The sequence below is a fragment of the Macaca nemestrina genome, chromosome 6 (assembly GCF_043159975.1).
Source record: "Macaca nemestrina isolate mMacNem1 chromosome 6, mMacNem.hap1, whole genome shotgun sequence".
NCBI lineage: Eukaryota > Metazoa > Chordata > Mammalia > Primates > Cercopithecidae > Macaca > Macaca nemestrina.
This window is the reverse complement of record NC_092130.1, coordinates 109,215,130-109,234,674: the sequence shown is the minus strand read 5'-3', so window position 1 is coordinate 109,234,674 and position 19,545 is coordinate 109,215,130. Positions and strand designations below refer to the sequence as shown.

Genomic DNA, 19,545 nt, shown 5'->3' with positions numbered 1-19,545 from the left:
TAGTGATGTGGATGAAGATTGAAAGTACAGGATAAGGGAATAGAATGTTCGGATTGGGAGTGGTATCTCTTTTAGATAAGTTTATTAGGAAAGTTGTTTCTAATTCTTGTCAGATGTAATATGTCTCACAATGACTGTTGGTGGACTTGCTTCTTTTTTAAGCTGAAAAATTGTATGTTGTTTCTTCCCTCAGGTTCGTTGAAGAATATAACAACTCTTAAAATAGATGAAAACCAGTTAATATATCTGCCAGACTCTATAGGAGGGTAAGTTTTTTGTGAATGTATACACCCTCAAAGATTTTACTTTCAGTTCAGCATGCCATACATATTTTCAGATATTTGCATAAATGACCTAAAGATTTTGTAAACATTTAAGTAATTAGTATACAGGTTGAGTGTGTGTTTGATAGTCAGACCTGCTTATTATTGCTGAAGTTTAGCTTTGTGAAATGGTTTCACTAGGTTTTCAAAGTTGAGTTCAAATGTTTATATGTTCTGAAATTTTGGATTATATATAGGAAACCTTTAAAAAAATATATATTTCCTTTTTTAAATTAAAGGTTAATATCAGTAGAAGAACTGGATTGTAGTTTCAATGAAGTTGAAGCTTTGCCTTCATCTATTGGGCAGCTTACTAACATAAGAACTTTTGCTGCTGATCATAATTACTTACAACAGTTGCCCCCAGAGGTAATGTATTTTAGATTTATCTAGATTTTTGTCTTTTCATTTTTTTCTGATTATCTTCATTATAGCTATTTAGTGTGGCTTCATTTATTTTCTTTCTAAAATAGTTTATCAAGTTATTTATTTTCTGAATAATAATTAGCTATGTTAATTTAGAAGAGGTTCCTAAATGCTTTATGTACATAAAAGTTAATAATTAGAAAGTCTAATCATTATTTTTTTTATAAATATGGAGTATATTTCATAACTTTCAAAAATGATGTTTTTATGTGTTGATCAACCTGTAGGCCAAATTTTTTGATCCTCAGTTTATATTTCTCTTTCAGATTGGAAGCTGGAAAAATGTAACTGTGCTGTTTCTCCATTCCAATAAACTTGAGACACTTCCAGAGGAAATGGGTGATATGCAAAAATTAAAAGTCATTAATTTAAGTGACAATAGGTTTGTGATACTATATTCATCAGTTGGTTTATAGGAGATGTTGGTTAGATGAAATTAAGTTTCATATGATATATAATAGAATAACTAGTGCTTGTTTCTCTTTAAATATACATAGTAAGTCCTCAATGTTACTGATAGGCTCTTGGAAAGTGTGACTTTCAGTGAAACAACATATAATGAAATCACTTCTTTCGTTCATCAGTGTTTTAAGAAAATGACATTATTTGAGGACCTGCCATACACAGTTTTGCAAAAGCTGTGGTTTCCAGGAACTTATCAGTAACATTAAATGAGGTCTTAAGTGTGTATTTTTGTTTTTTCTTTAAATACAAGGAGTGGTCTAATTTTTCTGATGTTAATTTATCATACGGTGGTTGTTACTGTTCATTGTGGGTTGACTTAGCTATATATTCCTTATTCTCTCCTTACAGTTACCTTTTATTCCTAAAGTCACATCTTCACCTTAATATTGCTATTTAACAAAACAATTTTGGAATGTATCTAGTCTGTTGCTAATATTTTTCTGGACAGAAATCTGGTTTCGGTAAAGCCAAGATGCAGAGCAAATTGATCACTAGGGTTGTAAATTGGAACAATGTTTAAGTTAAAAACAGAATGTCCATACTTTTTCCTGAGGTAAACATACTAATGATGATTCAGCTGCATTTGTAGAGTGTTTTCACTTTTTGCTTTCATAGTGTCTTGTGAAGTCTTCAAAACAGCTCTATGAAATAGTATAATAGTATTCCCATTTTATGTAGGAGGGTTTTAAGACTCAGATTTAAGGTGACTCACATAGCTTATAAGGTAGAGCTTTAATTTAAACTCAATTTTTTTACTAATTATGTTATTCTAACTTCTGTTTTATTTAAAAGAACCACTGCTTTCTTAAGTCAGTGTTTGACCCTTTAATTCCTACAACTCACAGTAGGTTGTGCAAATTACCCTGAAAGAAAGCCATGGAAGACTAGTTAGGCATAAGATAGCAAGGCTGAATTGGATAATTCCCTCTTAAATAGGGTATTTTCATTTAGTATTCTAATGAGTATTTATAGTTGACCCTCTGTATTTGTGGGTTCTGCAAGTGTGGATTCAAACAACTTCAGATCGAAAATATTTGGAAGAAAATTGTGTCAGTACAGAACGTGTACCAACATTCCCATTGTTATTCCCTAAACAGTACGGTATACCAACTGTTTACATAGCATTTGTATTCTAATAGGTATTATAAGTACTCTAGAAATGGTTTAAAATATATGGGGGGGATGTACATAGGTTATATGCAAATACTATACAATTTTATATAAGGGATTGAGCATCTGCAGATTTTGGTGTCTGAGGGAGATCCTGGAACCAGTCTTCCACAGATACTGATGAATGACTGCACTTTGTTTTTACTCATTATCATCTTAGGATAGTCTTCTAGATTACATAACTGCTGGCTCACAAATAGAGAGCAGTACAGTTTTTATATCAAACTATCACTAAGAGTGCTTCCTATAACAGTTTGTTCTGAGTACAAATAAACCAAAGCAGTTTTATGAGACATTCCTTAATGTGTTCTTTTCTCTAAGGCAGGGACAATTAACTGTTATTTTTAAAGGTTATTCTGTTGTCCATTTTCTTGCCAGGTGAATTGATTCAATTGAAGAATTAATATTTTTGAAACGAATTCTTGTAAAACTAGATATTTTGTCTTATATCCTGTACAAATAATTATATGGGACTTTTCTAGATTTTTTTCTCCTATTTTCATGTGCAACTATACAGCATTTTTCAGAAAACCTTTGAGCCCTCATTCATTTTAAATCTTCTCAAATTTTAAAGTTTAATTTTTGTTTGTATTTTTTCCTACAGATTAAAGAATTTGCCCTTTAGCTTTACAAAGCTACAGCAATTGACAGCTATGTGGCTCTCAGATAATCAGGTGGGCATTCTGATTTTATAAGTTAATGGAGTTCCTATTTGTGTTACATAATTTTGCACTGTGATTTACATAGGGTCATTTAAGAGCAGCTATACAGTGGTACACGTGTAAATGTATCTTTTATATAAGAACAATCTCGAACTATTTAGAAGGACATAACTTTTTATAAAATAGGTATCGATTTATAAGTAATGAATTCTGTTGGACTTGCCTGATTTCTCCTAAATCTGTGAAAATATTGAGAGATTAGGAAGTCAGACTCAAACTCTGACTTTAATAGCATTATCTCATGCACTTGTCATATTTTATAGTGAGAACACTTAAAGTCTACTTGGTAATTTCAAGACTATAACAGTGTTATTAACTGTAGTCACCACGTTGTACAGTAGAGCTCTTGAACTTATTCCTCCTAACTTGACTTTTGTACCCTTTGACCAGTATATCCCAATCCATGCTCCAGCCCACCCCTGCCAGCTCCGAAACCCACCATTTTACTCTTAGTTTCTTTGAGTTTATCTTTTTTAGATTCCTCATATAAGTGAAAGTGTGTGACATTTATCTTCTTGTTCCTGCTTATTTCACTTAACATAATGTCCTCTAGGTTCATCCATGTTATTGCAAGTGACAGGATTTCCTGAATAGTATTCCATTGTGATTGTATGTGTATTTGTGTACACACACTACATTTTCTTTATTCATTCATCCATTCATGGGCACTTAGGCTGATTTGCTATTGTGAATTCTGCTGCAGTGAACATGGGAGTGCAGACATCTCTTCAACATACTGATTTTATTTCTTTTGAATATATATCCAGTAATGAGATTGCTGGATTGTATGATAGTTCCATTTTTAATATTTTGAGGAACCTCCATAATATATTCCCACCAACAGTGTGTAAGGATTCCTTGTAAGTTGTTATAACAAAATAGAATATACAATTTACTGATCTTCTTAATTAAAAAATTAATGCTTGTTATTTAATGTTGAGCAATACTTTATAATAATTTATTTAAAGCTCTATTTTCCCAGTGTTGGATACACTGGTCTCATATGATACTTATGAACTCTGCAGCCAAATTTTCTTGGGAAACTGTATTGTATTCTAATTCTGGATTATATTAACAGCCCTGAGGTGTTAATGCAGTAAAGAAACCCACAAGGATTCTTCATAACTTTTTAACTGGGTATCCTTCTCTGTTCTGTTCTGTCTTGTTCCATGCTGTACTTTTCTTTCTTTTTTTTTTTTTTTTTTTTGAGACAGAGTCTCTCTCTGCTGCCAGGCTGGAGTGCAGTGGCGTGATCTCAGCTCACTGCACCCTCCACCTCCCGGGTTCAAGCAATTCTCCTGCCTCGGCCTCCTGAGTAGCTGGGACTACAGGCATGTGCCACCACTCCCAGCTAATTTTTGTATTTTTAGTAGAGATGGGGTTTCACCATGTTGGCCAGGATGGTCTCAATCTCTTGACCTCATGATCCGCCCGCCTCAGCCTCCCAAAAGTGCTGGGATTACAGGCGTGAGCCACCACACCCTGCCTTGGGGCCCGTTTCTTACCTAGCCCTTACTGTTATCCCAAAAGCCTTAAATTCATGTTAATCTATGGTTATGAATAAGACTGTATTATTTACCTGCTTTGCAAATTTAGAGAGAATATTAAAATGATGATACATTGCCGTTATTAGAGGTTTTTGTTTGTTTTTGTTTTTTGACAGAGTCTTGCTCTGTCACCCAGGCTGGAGTGCAGTGGCATGATGTTGGCTCACTGCAACCTCTGTCCCCCGGGCTCAAGCAATTCTCCTGCCTCAGCCTCCAGAGTAGCTGGGATTACAGGCGTGTGCCACCATGCCTGGCTAATTTTTGTATTTTTTTAGTAGAGACGGGGTTTCACCATGTTGGCCAGGCTGGTCTCAAACTCCTGACCTCAGGTAATCCGCCCACCTCAGCCTCCCAAAGTGCTGGGATTACAGGTGTGAGCCACCATGCCCGGCCTTATTGGAGCTTTTTAACACAGGCAATTACTGTGTCTGTTATATGTGGAACTGATTTCTCTTAATTGAATAGTATATGTTTAAACTTGATTTGAAATTTTGCGACTAGATTCAGAAAACATTTGCTGGACCCCATCTTATGCCATTTACTAACTTCACAATGAATGAGATGTGCCTCCTGATCTTGAGGAACTCTTAGACTAATTCTATTAGTAGAGTAGCACTTTTTTTTTTTTTTTTTTTTTTTTTTTTGAGGCGGGGTCTTGCTCTGCCATCTAGGCTGGAGTACACTGGTATAATTAAGATTCAGTGGAATCTTCAACTCCTGGGGTCAAGCAGTCCTCCCGCCTCAGCATCCCAAGTAGCTGGGGGACCACAAGTGCGTATCACCACGCCCAGCTAAATTTTTTTTTTTAAACGTTTTTAGTAGTGATAAGATCTCATGATATTGCCCAGACTAGTCTCGAACTCCTGGACTCAAGCCATCCCCCTGCCTCAGCCTCCCACAGTGCTGGGACTACAGGTGTTAACCACCGTGCCTGGCCTGCAGTAGCACTTTTGTGGACAAATTAATGCCAGCAAATTATACCAGATGATTCATTTTAATGAAATTAACCAAGTATCTGCTACAGTTTCTTCATATTTACAGTGTTTTTTCATTCTATTTACACTTCTCCAATTGATTTAAAACAAAAATTATATGTAGGAGTCTTTGTTCTTCAAAGTTTGACAGAATATTGAGTAAAACAAATCAGGTATGGCTAGAAAATTTCCCTTACCCTTACCATATGAAGCAATAATTTTGCTGTGAAAGAATGACATGTAGAGGAGAAGGTATACAGAGGTTTGATTGTGAATTATAAAAATAAACTGTTCTACTATTTAATGTTTATGAAAATAAATTGCTCTGGTATGTAGAACAGTACATGCAGTAATATAATTTTCATGAGTTGCTGAAGGCGTGAGCAGAACAATTATTTATTAATTCCCTCATCCATTTTGTGATTCTCAAGAACCATTTATTGAACAACTGCTTTGTGCCAGGCAGTTTAAGGTGGGAAGAACAATATTTAGAAAGTTACTTTAATACAATGTGGTTAAGAGACTTAATAGGACTAAGCTTTAGGATCAAAGATGGGGAAGATAACCGAGGGATGTAAAGGCGAATTTCTGAAGAGGAGGAAATGCCTGCAATGCCTGAATTATCTCTCAAAAGAGGAATGGGGCTGGGTATGGTGATTCACACCTCTAATCCCAGAGCTTTGGGAGGCTGAGGTGGGAGAATCTTTTGTAGCCAGGAGTTTGAGACCAACCTGGGCAACATAGCAACATCCCAACTCTGCAAAAAAATTAAAACATTAGCCAGGTGGGGTAGCACATGCCTGTACAAGTCCAAGCTACTCAGGGGGCTGAGGCTGGAGGATCCTTTGAGCCCAGGAGTTCAAGGTTACAGTGAGCTGTGAGCCTGCCAGTGTACTCCAGCATGGGCAACAGAGCAAGATTCTATCTGTAAGATAAAGTTTTTTCAAATAAAAAAGAGGAATAGGATTTTTTGTCTATTTTTTCCCCCTTAAGATTGGGTTTTCATGTGTTGCCGAGTCTGATCTCAAACTTCCAGGCTCAAGTGATCTTCCCACCCCAGCCTTCTGAGTATCTGGGATTATAGACCTGCACCACCATGACCAACTAGGTGTAGGATTTAAAGAAAAAAAAGAGAACAGTGTTCTGGTTTGGAAGAATATCATGAGCATAAGCATTTAGGTGCAAAGCAGCGTAGTATATTCCATAACTCTACAAGCAGGTCATTGTGACAAGAGTATAACAGTGAGAAGGAAAAGGTAGAAAACGAGGCTACAAAGGCAGATAGAGATCAGTTGGTGGAGGATCTTGTATGCCATGCAGAGAAACTTGTATTATATCTCAAGGATGGCAAATAAGATTTTTAAAAATCATGTTCTCTTATCAATTATGAGTGGCTTCCTGAAAAATTGTGTTGCAGATTCTGACTTAAATTCAAGCTAGTGGAAAATTGCTGTGATTTGGGTGGCTGTGTAATTTATTGTCCCTAATAGGACACTTTTGGGGGAGTGAAAGGGGCTCCATTGATAAATACATGAGAACAACATGTGTAAATTGTGTCTGTCTCAGGCAAAATGGACATTCGATCGTTCTAGTCATGATCAATTATTCATATCTGCCATCAGTATAAAAGAAGTGATTTTTATGACACACATAGGATAATACGGGAACCAGTGTAATGTTGAACAGGCAAATAGTCTGATCTCATTGATATTTTAGAAAGGCCTTTTTGGCTGCATGGTGGAAGATGGATTCATCAGGGGTTAGTGCCAAGCATGAAGGCAGGGGAGACTGAGTTGGAGGACATTGTCATACTCTGGGCAACAGAATATGTTGCCTTGAACTAAAGTAATGAAACAGAGCTGAGGGAAGAGCAGGTATTTTTGAGGAATAATTTAAAAGATTGCATCAATAGAGCATGAAGAATGCATGTATGTGAAAAGAGAGTAAAAGCAAAGATGAGGGTCAGAGATTTGGCTTCAGTGACTAGGTGGATAATGTTGCCACACCCAGGAAAACTAACCACAAATGAAGAAATACGTTTATGGGACGATGTTAAGTTCTAGTTAAACATGTTGATTTAGAAGTACCTTTTGTATATCCAAGTAGCTATGTATAGAACACGCTGGTGACCATGAACCTAACTTCATTTTCTTCTGTATGCTTTCTGTGCTCTTGGTTTCTCTATTTAAAAATTTCTAACCTTCAGAAATTTCTCAAAATTGCTCCTGAAGTCCTCATTTTCTTTTTTCAGTACTATTATAGGTTTATTCTTTGTGCTTATTTGTAAAAATGTATTCACTTTATTTAAAAAGATTTGTGGCACAAGAAGAAATACACATTGGTGTTCAGCCTATGATCTTAATTAACTTTTTCTAGGGAATGGTTTCATAGCTTTTGTTGTTTCTCAAAAGGAATTATATAAAATTATATTAAAAAAAACTTTTAAAATGTTAGTGATGGATGAATGCTGAGGAACACCAACATTTGAATGGCAGTAGACTAAGAGGCTTAGAGTAGCCATAGAAGTAGAAGGAGAACTGAATGATGATGGTCTCAATTAAGAGTGAAGAAACTGGCCTGAAGAAAGAAGTTAATAAGTTATTGTTAATAAGATAAATGCTGTTGAGAAGTCAGTTCAAATTAAATCTGAAAAATATCCATTATATGTGGCAATTAGCTAAAGTAATTATAGAGGTATATGTCAAAACCCAGATTGAAGAAGTTTAAGGAATATATAGATGATGAAATGGAATCACATAATGTTGATTACTCTTTTTTTTTTTTAGATTTTTTTATTATTATTATTATACTTTCAGTTCTAGGGTACATGTGCATAACGAGCAGGTTTGTTACGTATGTATACTTGTGCCATGTTGGTGTGCTGCACCCATCAACTCATCAGCACCCATCAACTCGTCATTTACATCAGGTATCCAATGCAGTCCCTCACCCCTCCCTCCTCCCCATGATAGGCCCCAGTGTGTGATGTTCCGCTTCCCGAGTCCAAGTGATCTCATTTCTCAGTTCCCACCTATGAGTGAGAACATGCGGTGTTTGGTTTTCTGTTCTTGTGATAGTTTGCTGAGAATGATGGTTTCCAGCTGCATCCATGTCCCTACAAAGGACATAAACTCATCCTTTCTTATGGCTGCATAGTATTCCATGGTGTATATGTGCCACATTTTCTTAATCCAGTCTGTCACTGATGGACATTTGGGTTGATTCCAAGTCTTTGCTATTGTGAATAGTGCCGCAATAAACATATGTGTGCATGTGTCTTTATAGCAGCATGATTTATAATCCTTTGGGTATATACCCAGTAATGGGATGGCTGGGTCATATGGTACATCTAGTTCTAGATCCTTGAGGAATCGCCATACTGTTTTCCATAATGGTTGAACTAGTTTACAGTCCCACCAACAGTGTAAAAGTGTTCCTATTTCTCCACATCCTCTCCAGCACCTGTTGTTTCCTGACTTTTTAATGATTGCCATTCTAACTGGTATGAGATGCTATCTCATTGTGGTTTTAATTTGCATTTCTCTGATGGCCAGTAATGACGAGCATTTTTTCATGTGTCTGTTGGCTGTATGAATGTCTTCTTTTGAGAAATGTCTGTTCATATCCTTTGCCCACTTTTTGATGGGGTTGTTTGTTTTTTTCTTGTAAATTTGTTTGAGTTCTTTGTAGGTTCTGGATATTAGCCCTTTGTCAGATGAGTAGATTGCAAAAATTTTCTCCCATTCGGTAGGTGGCCTGTTCACTCTGATGGTAGTTTCTTTTGCTGTGCAGAAGCTCTTTAGTTTAATTAGATCGCATTTGTCAGTTTTGGCTTTTCCTGCCGTTGCTTTTGGTGTTTTAGACATGAAGTCCTTGCCCATGCTTATGTCCTGAATGGTATTACCTAGATTTTCTTCTAGGGTTTTTATGGTATTAGGTCTAACATTTAAGTCTCTAATCCATCTTGAATTAATTTTCGTATAAGGAGTAAGGAAAGGATCCAGTTTCAGCTTTCTACTTATGGCTAGCCAATTTTCCCAGCACCATTTATTAAATAGGGAATCCTTTCCCCATTTCTTATTTTTGTCAGGTTTGTCAAAGATCAGATGGCTGTAGATGTGTGGTATTATTTCTGAGGACTCTGTTCTGTTCCGTTGGTCTATATCTCTGTTTTGGTACCAGTACCATGGTGTTTTGGTTACTGTAGCCTTGTAGTATAGTTTGAAGTCAGGTAGCGTGATGCCTCCAGCTGTGTTCTTTTGACTTAGGATTGTCTTGGCAATGTGGGCTCTTTTTTGGTTCCATATGAACTTTAAAGCAGTTTTTTCCAATTCTGTGAAGAAACTCATTGGTAGCTTGATGGGGATGGCATTGAATCTATAAATTACCTTGGGCAGTATGGCCATTTTCACGATATTGATTCTTCCTATCCATGAGCATGGTATGTTCTTCCATTTGTTTGTGTCTTCTTTTATTTCACTGAGCAGTGGTTTGTAGTTCTCCTTGAAGAGGTCCTTTACATCCCTTGTAAGTTGGATTCCTAGGTATGTTATTCTCTTTGAAGCAATTGTGAATGGAAGTTTATTCATGATTTGGCTCTCTGTTTGTCTGTTACTGGTGTATAAGAATGCTTGTGATTTTTGCACATTGATTTTGTATCCTGAGACTTTGCTGAAGTTGCTTATCAGCTTAAGGAGATTTTGGGCTGAGACAGTGGGGTTTTCTAAATATACAATCATGTCATCTGCAAAGAGGGACAATTTGACTTCTTCTTTTCCTAACTGAATACCCTTGATTTCTTTCTCTTGCCTGATTGCCCTAGCCAGAACTTCCAACACTATGTTGAATAGGAGTGGTGAGAGAGGGCATCCCTGTCTTGTGCCAGTTTTCAAAGGGAATTTTTCCAGTTTTTGCCCATTCAGTATGATATTGGCTGTGGGTTTGTCATAAATAGCTCTTATTATTTTGAGGTACGTTCCATCAATACCGAATTTATTGAGCGTTTTTAGCATGAAGGGCTGTTGAATTTTTTCAAAGGCCTTTTCTGCATCTATTGAGATAATCATTTGGTTTTTGTCTTTGGTTCTGTTTATATGCTGGATTATGTTTATTGATTTGCGTATGTTGAACCAGCCTTGCATCCCAGGGATGAAGCCCACTTGATCATGGTGGATAAGCTTTTTGATGTGCTGTTGAATCCAGTTTGCCAGTATTTTATTGAGGATTTTTGCATCAGTGTTCATCAGGGATATTGATCTACAATTCTCTTTTTTTGTTGTGTCTCCACCAGGCTTTGGTATCAGGATGATGTTGGCCTCATAAAATGAGTTAGGGAGGATTCCCTCTTTTTCTATTGATTGGAATAGTTTCAGAAGGAATGGTACCAGCTCCTCCTTGTACCTCTGGTAGAATTCAGCTGTGAATCCATCTGGTCCTGGACTTTTTTTGGGTAGTAGGCTATTAATTATTGCCTCAATTTCAGAGCCTGCTACTGGTCTATTCAGGAATTCAGCTTCTTCCTAGTTTAGTCTTGGGAGAGTGTAAGTGTCCAGGAAATTATCCATTTCTTCTAGATTTTCTAATTTATTTGCGTAGAGGTGTTTATAGTATTCTTTGATGGTAGTTTGTATTTCTGTGGGGTCGGTGGTGATATCCCCTTTATCATTTTTTATTGCGTCTATTTGATTCTTCTCTCTTTTCTTCTTTATTAGTCTTGCTAGCGGTCTATCAATTTTGTTGATCTTTTCAAAAAACCAACTCCTGGATTCATTGATTTTTTTGGAGGGTTTTTTTGTGTCTCTATCTCCTTCAGTTCTGCTCTGATCTTAGTTATTTCTTGCCTTCTGCTAGCTTTTGAATGTGTTTGTTCTTGCTTCTCTAGTTCTTTTAATTGTGATGTTAGAGTGTCAATTTTAGATCTTTCCAGCTTTCTCTTGTGTGCATTTAGTGCTATAAATTTCCCGCTACACACTGCTTTAAATGTGTCCCAGAGATTTTGGTATGTTGTATCTCTGTTCTCATTGGTTTCAAAGAACATCTTTATTTCTGCCTTCATTTCATTATGTACCCAGTAGTCATTCAGGAGCAGGTTATTCAGTTTCCATGTAGTTGAGCGGTTTTGATGGAGTTTCTTAGTCCTGAGTTCTAGTTTGATTGCACTGTGGTCTGAGAGACAGTTTGTTATAATTTCTGTTCTTGTACATTTGCTGAGGAGTGTTTTACTTCCAATTATGTCGTCAATTTTGAAATAAGTGCGACGTGGTGCTGAGAAGAATGTATATTCTGTTGATTTGGGGTGGAGAGTTCTGTAGATGTCTATTAGGTCTGCTTGCTGCAGAGATGAGTTTAATTCCTGGATATCCTTGTTAACTTTCTGTCTCGTTGATCTGTCTAATGTTGACAGTGGGGTGTTGAAGTCTCCCATTATTATTGTATGGTAGTCTAAGTCTCTTTGTAAGTCTCTAAGGACTTGCTTTATGAATCTAGGTGCTCCTGTATTGGGTGCATATATATTTAGGATAGTTAGCTCTTCCTGTTGAATTGATCTCTTTACCATTATGTAATGGCCTTCTTTGTCTCTTTTGATCTTTGATGGTTTAAAGTCCGTTTTATCAGAGACTAGTAGTGCAACCCCTGCTTTTTTTTGTTCTCCATTTGCTTGGTAGATCTTCCTCCATCCCTTTATTTTGAGCCTATGTATGTCTCTGCATGTGAGTTGGGTCTCCTGAATACAGGAAACTGATGGGTCTTGACTCTTTATCCAGTTTGCCAGTCTGTGTCTTTTAATTGGAGCATTTAGTCCATTTACATTTAAAGTTAATATTGTTATGTGTGAACTTGATCCTGCCATTATGATATTAACTGGTTATTTTGCTCGTTAGTTGATGCAGTTTCTTCCTAGCCTCGATGATCTTTACATTTTGGCATGGTTTTGCAATGGCTGGTACCGGTTGTTCCTTTCCATGTTTAGTGCTTCCTTTAGGGTCTCTTGTAAGTCAGGCCTGGTGGTGACAAAATCTCTAAGCATTTACTTATCTGTAAAGGATTTTATTTCTCCTTCACTTACGAAACTTAGTTTGGCTGGATATGAAATTCTGGGTTGAAAATTCTTTTCTTTAAGAATGTTGAATATTGGCCCCCACTCTCTTCTGGCTTGTAGAGTTTCTTCCGAGAGATCTGCTATTAGTCTGATGGGCTTCCCTTTGTGGGTAACCCGACCTTTCTCTCTGGCTGCCCTTAAGATTTTTTCCTTCATTTCAACTTTGGTGAATCTGGCAATTATGTGTCTTGGAGTTGCTCTTCTAGAGGAGTATCTTTGTGGTGTTCTCTGTATTTCCTGAATTTGAATGTTGGCCTGCCCTACTAGGTTGGGGAAGTTCTGGATGATATCCTGAAGAGTGTTTTCCAACTTGGTTCCATTTTCCCCCTCACTTTCAGGCACCCCAATCAGAGGTAGATTTGGTCTTTTTATATAATCCCATACTTCTTGCAGGCTGTGTTAATTTCTTTTTCTTCTTTTTTCTTTAGATTTCTCTTCTCGCTTCATTTCATTCATTTGATCCTCAATCGCTGATACTCTTTCTTCCAGTTGATCGAGTCGGTTACTGAAGCTTGTGCATTTGTCACGTATTTCTCGTGTCATGGTTTTCATCTCTGTCAGTTCGTTTATGGCCTTCTCTGCATTAATTATTCTAGTTATCAATTCTTCCACACTCTTTTCAAGATTTTTAGTTTCTTTGCACTGGGTACATAATTTCTCCTTTAGCTCTTGAGAAGTTTGATGGATTGGAGCCGCCTTCTCTCATCTGGTCAAAGTCATTCTCCGTCCAGCTTTGATCCATTGCTGGCGATGAGCTGCGTTCCTTTGCAGGGGGCGATGTGCTCTTATTTTTTGAATTTCCAGCCTTTCTGCCCTGCTTTTTCCCCATCTTTGTGGTTTTATCTGCCTCTGGTCTTTGATGATGGTGACGTACTGATGGGGTTTTGGTGTGGGTGTCCTTCCTGTTTGTTAGTTTTCCTTCTAACAGTCAGGACCCTCAGCTATAGGTCTGTTGGATATTGCTTGAGGTCCACTCCAGACCCTGTCTGCCTGGGTATCAGCAGCAGAGGCTGCAGAAGATAGAATATTGCTGAACAGCGAGTGTACCTGTCTGATTCTTGCTTTGGAAGCTTCCTCTCAGGGGTGTACTCCACCGTGTGAGGTGTGGGGTGTCGGTCTGCCCCTAGTGGGGGATGTCTCCCAGTTAGGCTACTCAGGGGTCAGGGACCCACTTGAGCAGGCAGTCTGTTCGTTCTCAGATCTCAGCCTCCGTGTTGGGAGATCCACTGCTCTCTTCAAAGCTGTCAGACAGAGTCGTTTGCGTCTGCAGAGGTTTCAGCTGCTTTGTTGTTGTTGTTGTTGTTTAGCTGTGCCCTGTCCCCAGAGGTGGAGTCTACAGAGACAGGCAGGACTCCTTGAGCTGCTGTGAGCTCCACCCAGTTCTGATTACTCTTTAAGAAGGTTGGATGAGAAGAAAATGGAATGGAACGTAAAGAAATTGATAGCTAGCAGCAGGAAAAGTGCAGGGATCCTTTAATATTGGAGAGCATGTTTACAGGTTGTTGGAAAGAAGCTGTGTGACGAGTAAGATTAAGAATATGAGGGCCAAGTGCGGTGGCTCATGCCTGTAATCCCAATACTTTGGGAGGCCTAGGCGGTTGGATCACCTGAGATCAGGAGTTCAAGACCAGCCTGACCCATATGGTGAAACCCCGTCTCTACTAAAAATACAAAAATTGGCTGGGCATGGTGGCATGTGCCTGTAGTCTCAACTACTCAGGAGGCTGAGACAGGAGAATTGATTGAACCCGGGAGGTGGACCTTGCAGTGAGCCGAGATCCCTCCACTGCACTCCACACTCCAGCCTGGGTGACAGAGCAAGACTCTGTCTCAAAAAAAAAAAAAAAAAGAGAGAAGCAGTTGGATAATGGGTAGAAAATGATAGAAAAGCTATGACAGGAATTCTCAGCCTGTTGGAGGGAGTTGGGTGTGACGTTTGTGAAAGGGAGGAGAGGAAATAGTGTACGTTATAATACTCTTAGAATATAGAATTTTCCATACTCAGAGCTGTCCTTTTTTTTTTTTTTTTTTTTTTTTTTTTTTTTTTTTTTTTTTTGGAGACAGTATCTCACTCTGTCTCCCAGGCTGGGGTGCAGTGGCTCCATCTTGGCTCACTGCAACCTCCTCCTCCTGGGTCCAGGCAATTCTCCTGCCTCAGCCTCTTGAGTAGTTGGGACTACAGGCCTGCCACCACACCTAGCTTTTTGTATTTTTAGTAGAGACGGGGTTTCACCATGTTGGCCAGGCTGTTCTCAAACTCCTGATTTCACGTGATCCACCCACCTCGGCCTCCCAAAGTGCTGAGATTACAGGCGTTAGCCACCCCGCACAACCTCGTAGCTGTTCTTGAATCCTTGTTTTTTGTTTGTTTGTTTGTTTTTTAGGGAAGATATTTTCAGAGTACAATTTAGGAAACATAGAAGGATTTTCAGGTAGCATGTAGAGCCTGGTTGAAGTATTATTAGTATCAGTACACTAATATGAGTACAAATTAATAATCACTCCACAAGTTTGTGGTGATACTAATTTGCTCAGCAATGTAATATAGAGAAAGCACACAACTGGAAGGATTTTGGGCTGTAGTTTTGCCAAGACAGGTGCAAGAAAAGAATAATGCAGTGAGGAGGTCTTGGTTTGTGGCAAGAAAGTGGTTTAAGATACAGTGTGGTACAAAAGGGTAGTCAAAGACGGAGTAAAGGGTGGGAAGAATGTTAAAAGGTCAGGGTATTAGTAGTCTTGCTGAGGGTGATCAGCAAGTACTGTGAGAGCAGTGGAGTGGGAGGGCTGCATGATGTCTGTGTTACCATACTCTGCTGGTTGTCCTTTTGCCTGACTGCTCCTCAGTCTCCTTTTCAGACATATTTGTTCTGCCTGTGCCTTACATGTTTGTGCTCCTCATGGTTACCCTAGGCTCTGCTTTAATTTCTCCATACTTTGTCTTGAAATTGCTATCTGTATCCTCATTATTCCTAACAATATCTGCAGCCCAGTTCTTGTGCCAGAGCTTCACATTCATATAGCTCAATTCCTGCTTAACATTGCCACCTAAATGTCTCAAATTCAATAAGCCCAAAATTGAGTATACCATCTTCTGCCCCATCTTCTGCCCCAAATATATTTCTCCCACACCCCCCAGCTTCTTTAGCTTGGTAAATAATACTTGATGGAGGCAGAGGCCTAGAAATACAACCCTTAACTACTGTTTTTCCCTGTACTTCAGTCCAGTTCATAGACAAGCCCTATTGAATCTTAAACATCTTCAAGTGTTTGTGTATTTTGCTTTATCCCTACTGCCACTCCCTTAAATACTGTTCACCATCATCTTTCACTTAAGACTTGCACTGTCCAGTACCATAGCCACTAGTGTCAAGGGACTGGTCCAAATTGAGATTTGGTGTGAGTGTAAGATACACACTGGTGTCTGTAGCCTTAGTATTAACAGAGAATATATATGGTCATGTTCATAATTTTTTTGATTATATGTTAAAATGATATTTTGAATATGTAAAGTTAAATGCATTATCAAAATTTCATCTTTTTTTGCCATTTTAAAATGTGTGGCTACTAAAGGATTCTAAAGTGATCAGACTGGGTGTGGTGGCTCACACCTGTAATCCTAGCACTTTGAGAAGTCAAGGCAGGAGGCTTACTTGAGGCCAGGAGTTTGAGACCTGCCTGGGTGACGTAACAAGACCCCATCTCTTAAAAGATATATATATATATAGCCAGTCATGGTGGCACATACCTGTAGTACCAGCTGCTTGGGAGGCTGAGGCAGGAAGATTGCTTCAGCCCAGAAGTTCTAGGTTACAATGAGCTATGATCATGCCACTGCACTCCAGCCTGGGTGACAGAGCAAGATTCTCTTTAAAAAAAAAAAAGGAAAAGAAAAAGAAAATTATAAATAATCTGTGGTTCTCATTTTTGTCTTATCTTACAGTTCTTTCGAACAGTGCTGACAGTGTTGAGCTAACTTCCTAATAGGTCTCTGCCTCCAGTGTTGCTCCCAGTTCCAATCCCTTATTACCCATTCTGAACCACATTGTAATTTGAGTGATTCTTTAATCTGATCCCAGCACTAACCTACTTAAAAACCTTTTCATTGTTTCTTTTTTCTTTATATTATATGCCTCAAGAGCCTGCTTGCCTTGTGGCTTTGTCTCTATCCCATACACATTCATTCTCATTTCTCCAAATCAGTCCTGCTTTCTTGGAACATTCTTCCTTCTCTTTCTTACCTGGCTTCTTACCGTCTTATCCTCACCTTAGACTTTCTTTCAGGAATGCTTTGCTAATCATTCAAGATAATGGGAAGTGAATTTCTCCTCCTATATGTTCTCCCTGCATACTGTACCCTGTCTACTCTGTAATTACACTTGAAATTACAATTGCAGTTGCCTATTTTGTTACCTGTATTCTTCCTCTCATAAACTCTACAAAGTCAGTAAAGATAACATGCTTTGCTCACAACTCTGTACACAGAGCCTGTCATAGTGCTTTGCAATATAAAAGGCTCTTAGTAAATATTCATTGAATGAGTCATTTTTATATTTCAGAGAAGAATATTTACAGGTGATATTTTAGGAATTGTGGCATAGGAATAGAATATCTGAAATGAAATCGGATTAAAGATCTCTGAAGTTGGGTGTTCAGGGAACTGAGAGGCCAGATACACTGTTCTCAATTCCTTTTTCTGTCTCTGTGCCTCATAAATAACAGGTGACTAGGTTTCTTATTACATCTTTGTTGACCTGTAATTCATGTACCATACAATGAACCCCTTTTAAAGGATACAATTCAGTGATTTTTAGTATAGTCACAGAGTTACGCAACAATTATAACAGTTATAGAAGATTTTCAGGGCGATAAGTCTTTAAAAGCCTTCCAGATAATTTTTAAATGCTCATCTAAGGGCACTTATTTTTTCTTCTCACACATTGTTCATCTGCTGAGAAGCCAAAAGTATGGAAATGTCATCTGTGTTTTGTATATGTTGAATTACCCATGACTTTGGAAAAATTCGGTGTAAAAGAGCCAAGAATAGATGAGTACCACCAAGAGGCCAGTAGATAATAGGACAGGAGATTGACTATGGAAGGTACGGGTTATAAATGCCTCAAAGGAACAGGAATTTAAATCTGAGGATAGGGGAGGAATGATGTCACAGCATTGTAAGTGCTACCCTCACCTCCTGACTTGGGGCGGATGAGGTAGGAGAGAATAAATTAACCCCTATATTTGAGGCCTGAGGGAAGCACTGTCTTTGAGAAGGGAGTAGAGCTACCATTTCCATTATCTGAGGGTCAAGGAAATTTTTCAGGAATTTGAAATGTAGGGCAGTTTTTGTTTGCTGAGGAACAGAGGGGAATGTTTGAATGGGAGTAAGATTACAGGATGGAATTAACTAGCTGGAAGGTTTTCACAGGAGTAGGTGCAAAGAATTAAGTAATAGGGTCGCATGTGAGGGGAGAATTGTGTAGTTCTCTGTCCGTCTGGAGTCAGCCAAGGCTTTTATTGGTAGGATTTTAGGGGAATAGCAAAAAGAATTAATTATATTAAAAAATAGATGGATAACATTTGTTAACTAGTTAAGGAAAAAATCATAAGAAAAAAGAAGGTCCAAATTTCCTGGGGGGCTCCACCACTGAGTGACTTACTGGTGTCATTACTGTAGATGGGATACACGAGTGCACAAGAGGAAGAAAGAGAAGCTTTTTTTCATCATTCTCTTTTCATCATTGTTTTCATGAAGAGAATCATCATTCTCTTTTCCTCAGTGATGAATTGATTTCATCTTTCTCTTTTCAGCTGCTAACTAGAATAAACATTTAGATAACCAGACTAACCCTTCCAAGTAATTTTTTCCAAAAGCATTTTAGTGAAGGGGAATACTAGAGAGGGCAAAATAATATACAATGGAAAGGCTTATTTTATAACTTTATTAAATATATCACTGTGTTAATAAGTAATGGACTGTGGATAAACTTAGTATATGAAATCTTTTAAAACTTGATATTTCATTAACTTGATTTACTTACTTTATACTAAAAACTAAATTTTATTTGTTGGATTTTAATATGGTTTCAAATCAATGCCTAAAGTATTATTGTATATAGTTAGATTTGTTTGTAACCTACACATTGATATTTTATAGAAAAAGTGGTATGTACTTATGCAGAGGAATTGCTGAATATGTATTTGCTTTAGGGTTATTGAAAATTAAGCATTTATTTTCCTTCTCTAGTCCAAACCCCTGATACCTCTTCAAAAAGAAACTGATTCAGAGACCCAGAAAATGGTGCTTACCAACTACATGTTCCCTCAACAGCCAAGGACTGAGGATGGTAGGAATTTCATAATCTATTTTCTTGTTAAAAACACATACTAATTTAAAAGGTGTGAAGTGAACTTTAAGTCTCGAAGACTTTTACTAGTTTGATGGGACTTTAGAGAATTGACCAAAAAAGTTCATTTCAAAATAATGGAAAAATAGGGCACGATTTCAGGGGTTGAATTTAGAGGTATAATTGTAGCATATGCTTCCTTAAATGATTCCTTTAAATTAAACCACAGTGTTAAAATTGGTAACTTAAAAACATTTAGCTGTATGCTAGGAATAAATGTTAAGTGTTATGTGATAAGAATTATTAAACCAGGAAATATTTTCTTCACTTGTGAACTTAATATTACACTTGGATCTACACTGGATCAGCATAATCTGTTGAACTCTGACTATAAATGCTACTCTTAAATTCTTTTATTTTGCCTGACAAGGGGGAATATACCTTTTACTACTGGGCACAGATGTTTTTTATAGAT

General features: G+C 37.7%; 1 protein-coding gene across 8 annotated transcripts in view; it reads left to right on the top strand.

The window, feature by feature from the left end:
• Positions 1-19,545, top strand: part of LOC105499492 (erbb2 interacting protein) — a 151,218-nt gene that overhangs the window by 94,928 nt on the left and 36,745 nt on the right. For all 8 annotated transcript variants that reach the window (XM_011772087.3, XM_011772088.3, XM_011772086.3 and 5 more), the window contains 5 exons: positions 194-266; positions 563-692; positions 1,016-1,131; positions 2,989-3,058; positions 18,971-19,070. In XM_011772087.3, the coding sequence (XP_011770389.1) occupies positions 194-266; positions 563-692; positions 1,016-1,131; positions 2,989-3,058; positions 18,971-19,070 (489 nt within the window). The remainder of the gene's footprint in view (positions 1-193; positions 267-562; positions 693-1,015; positions 1,132-2,988; positions 3,059-18,970; positions 19,071-19,545) is intronic.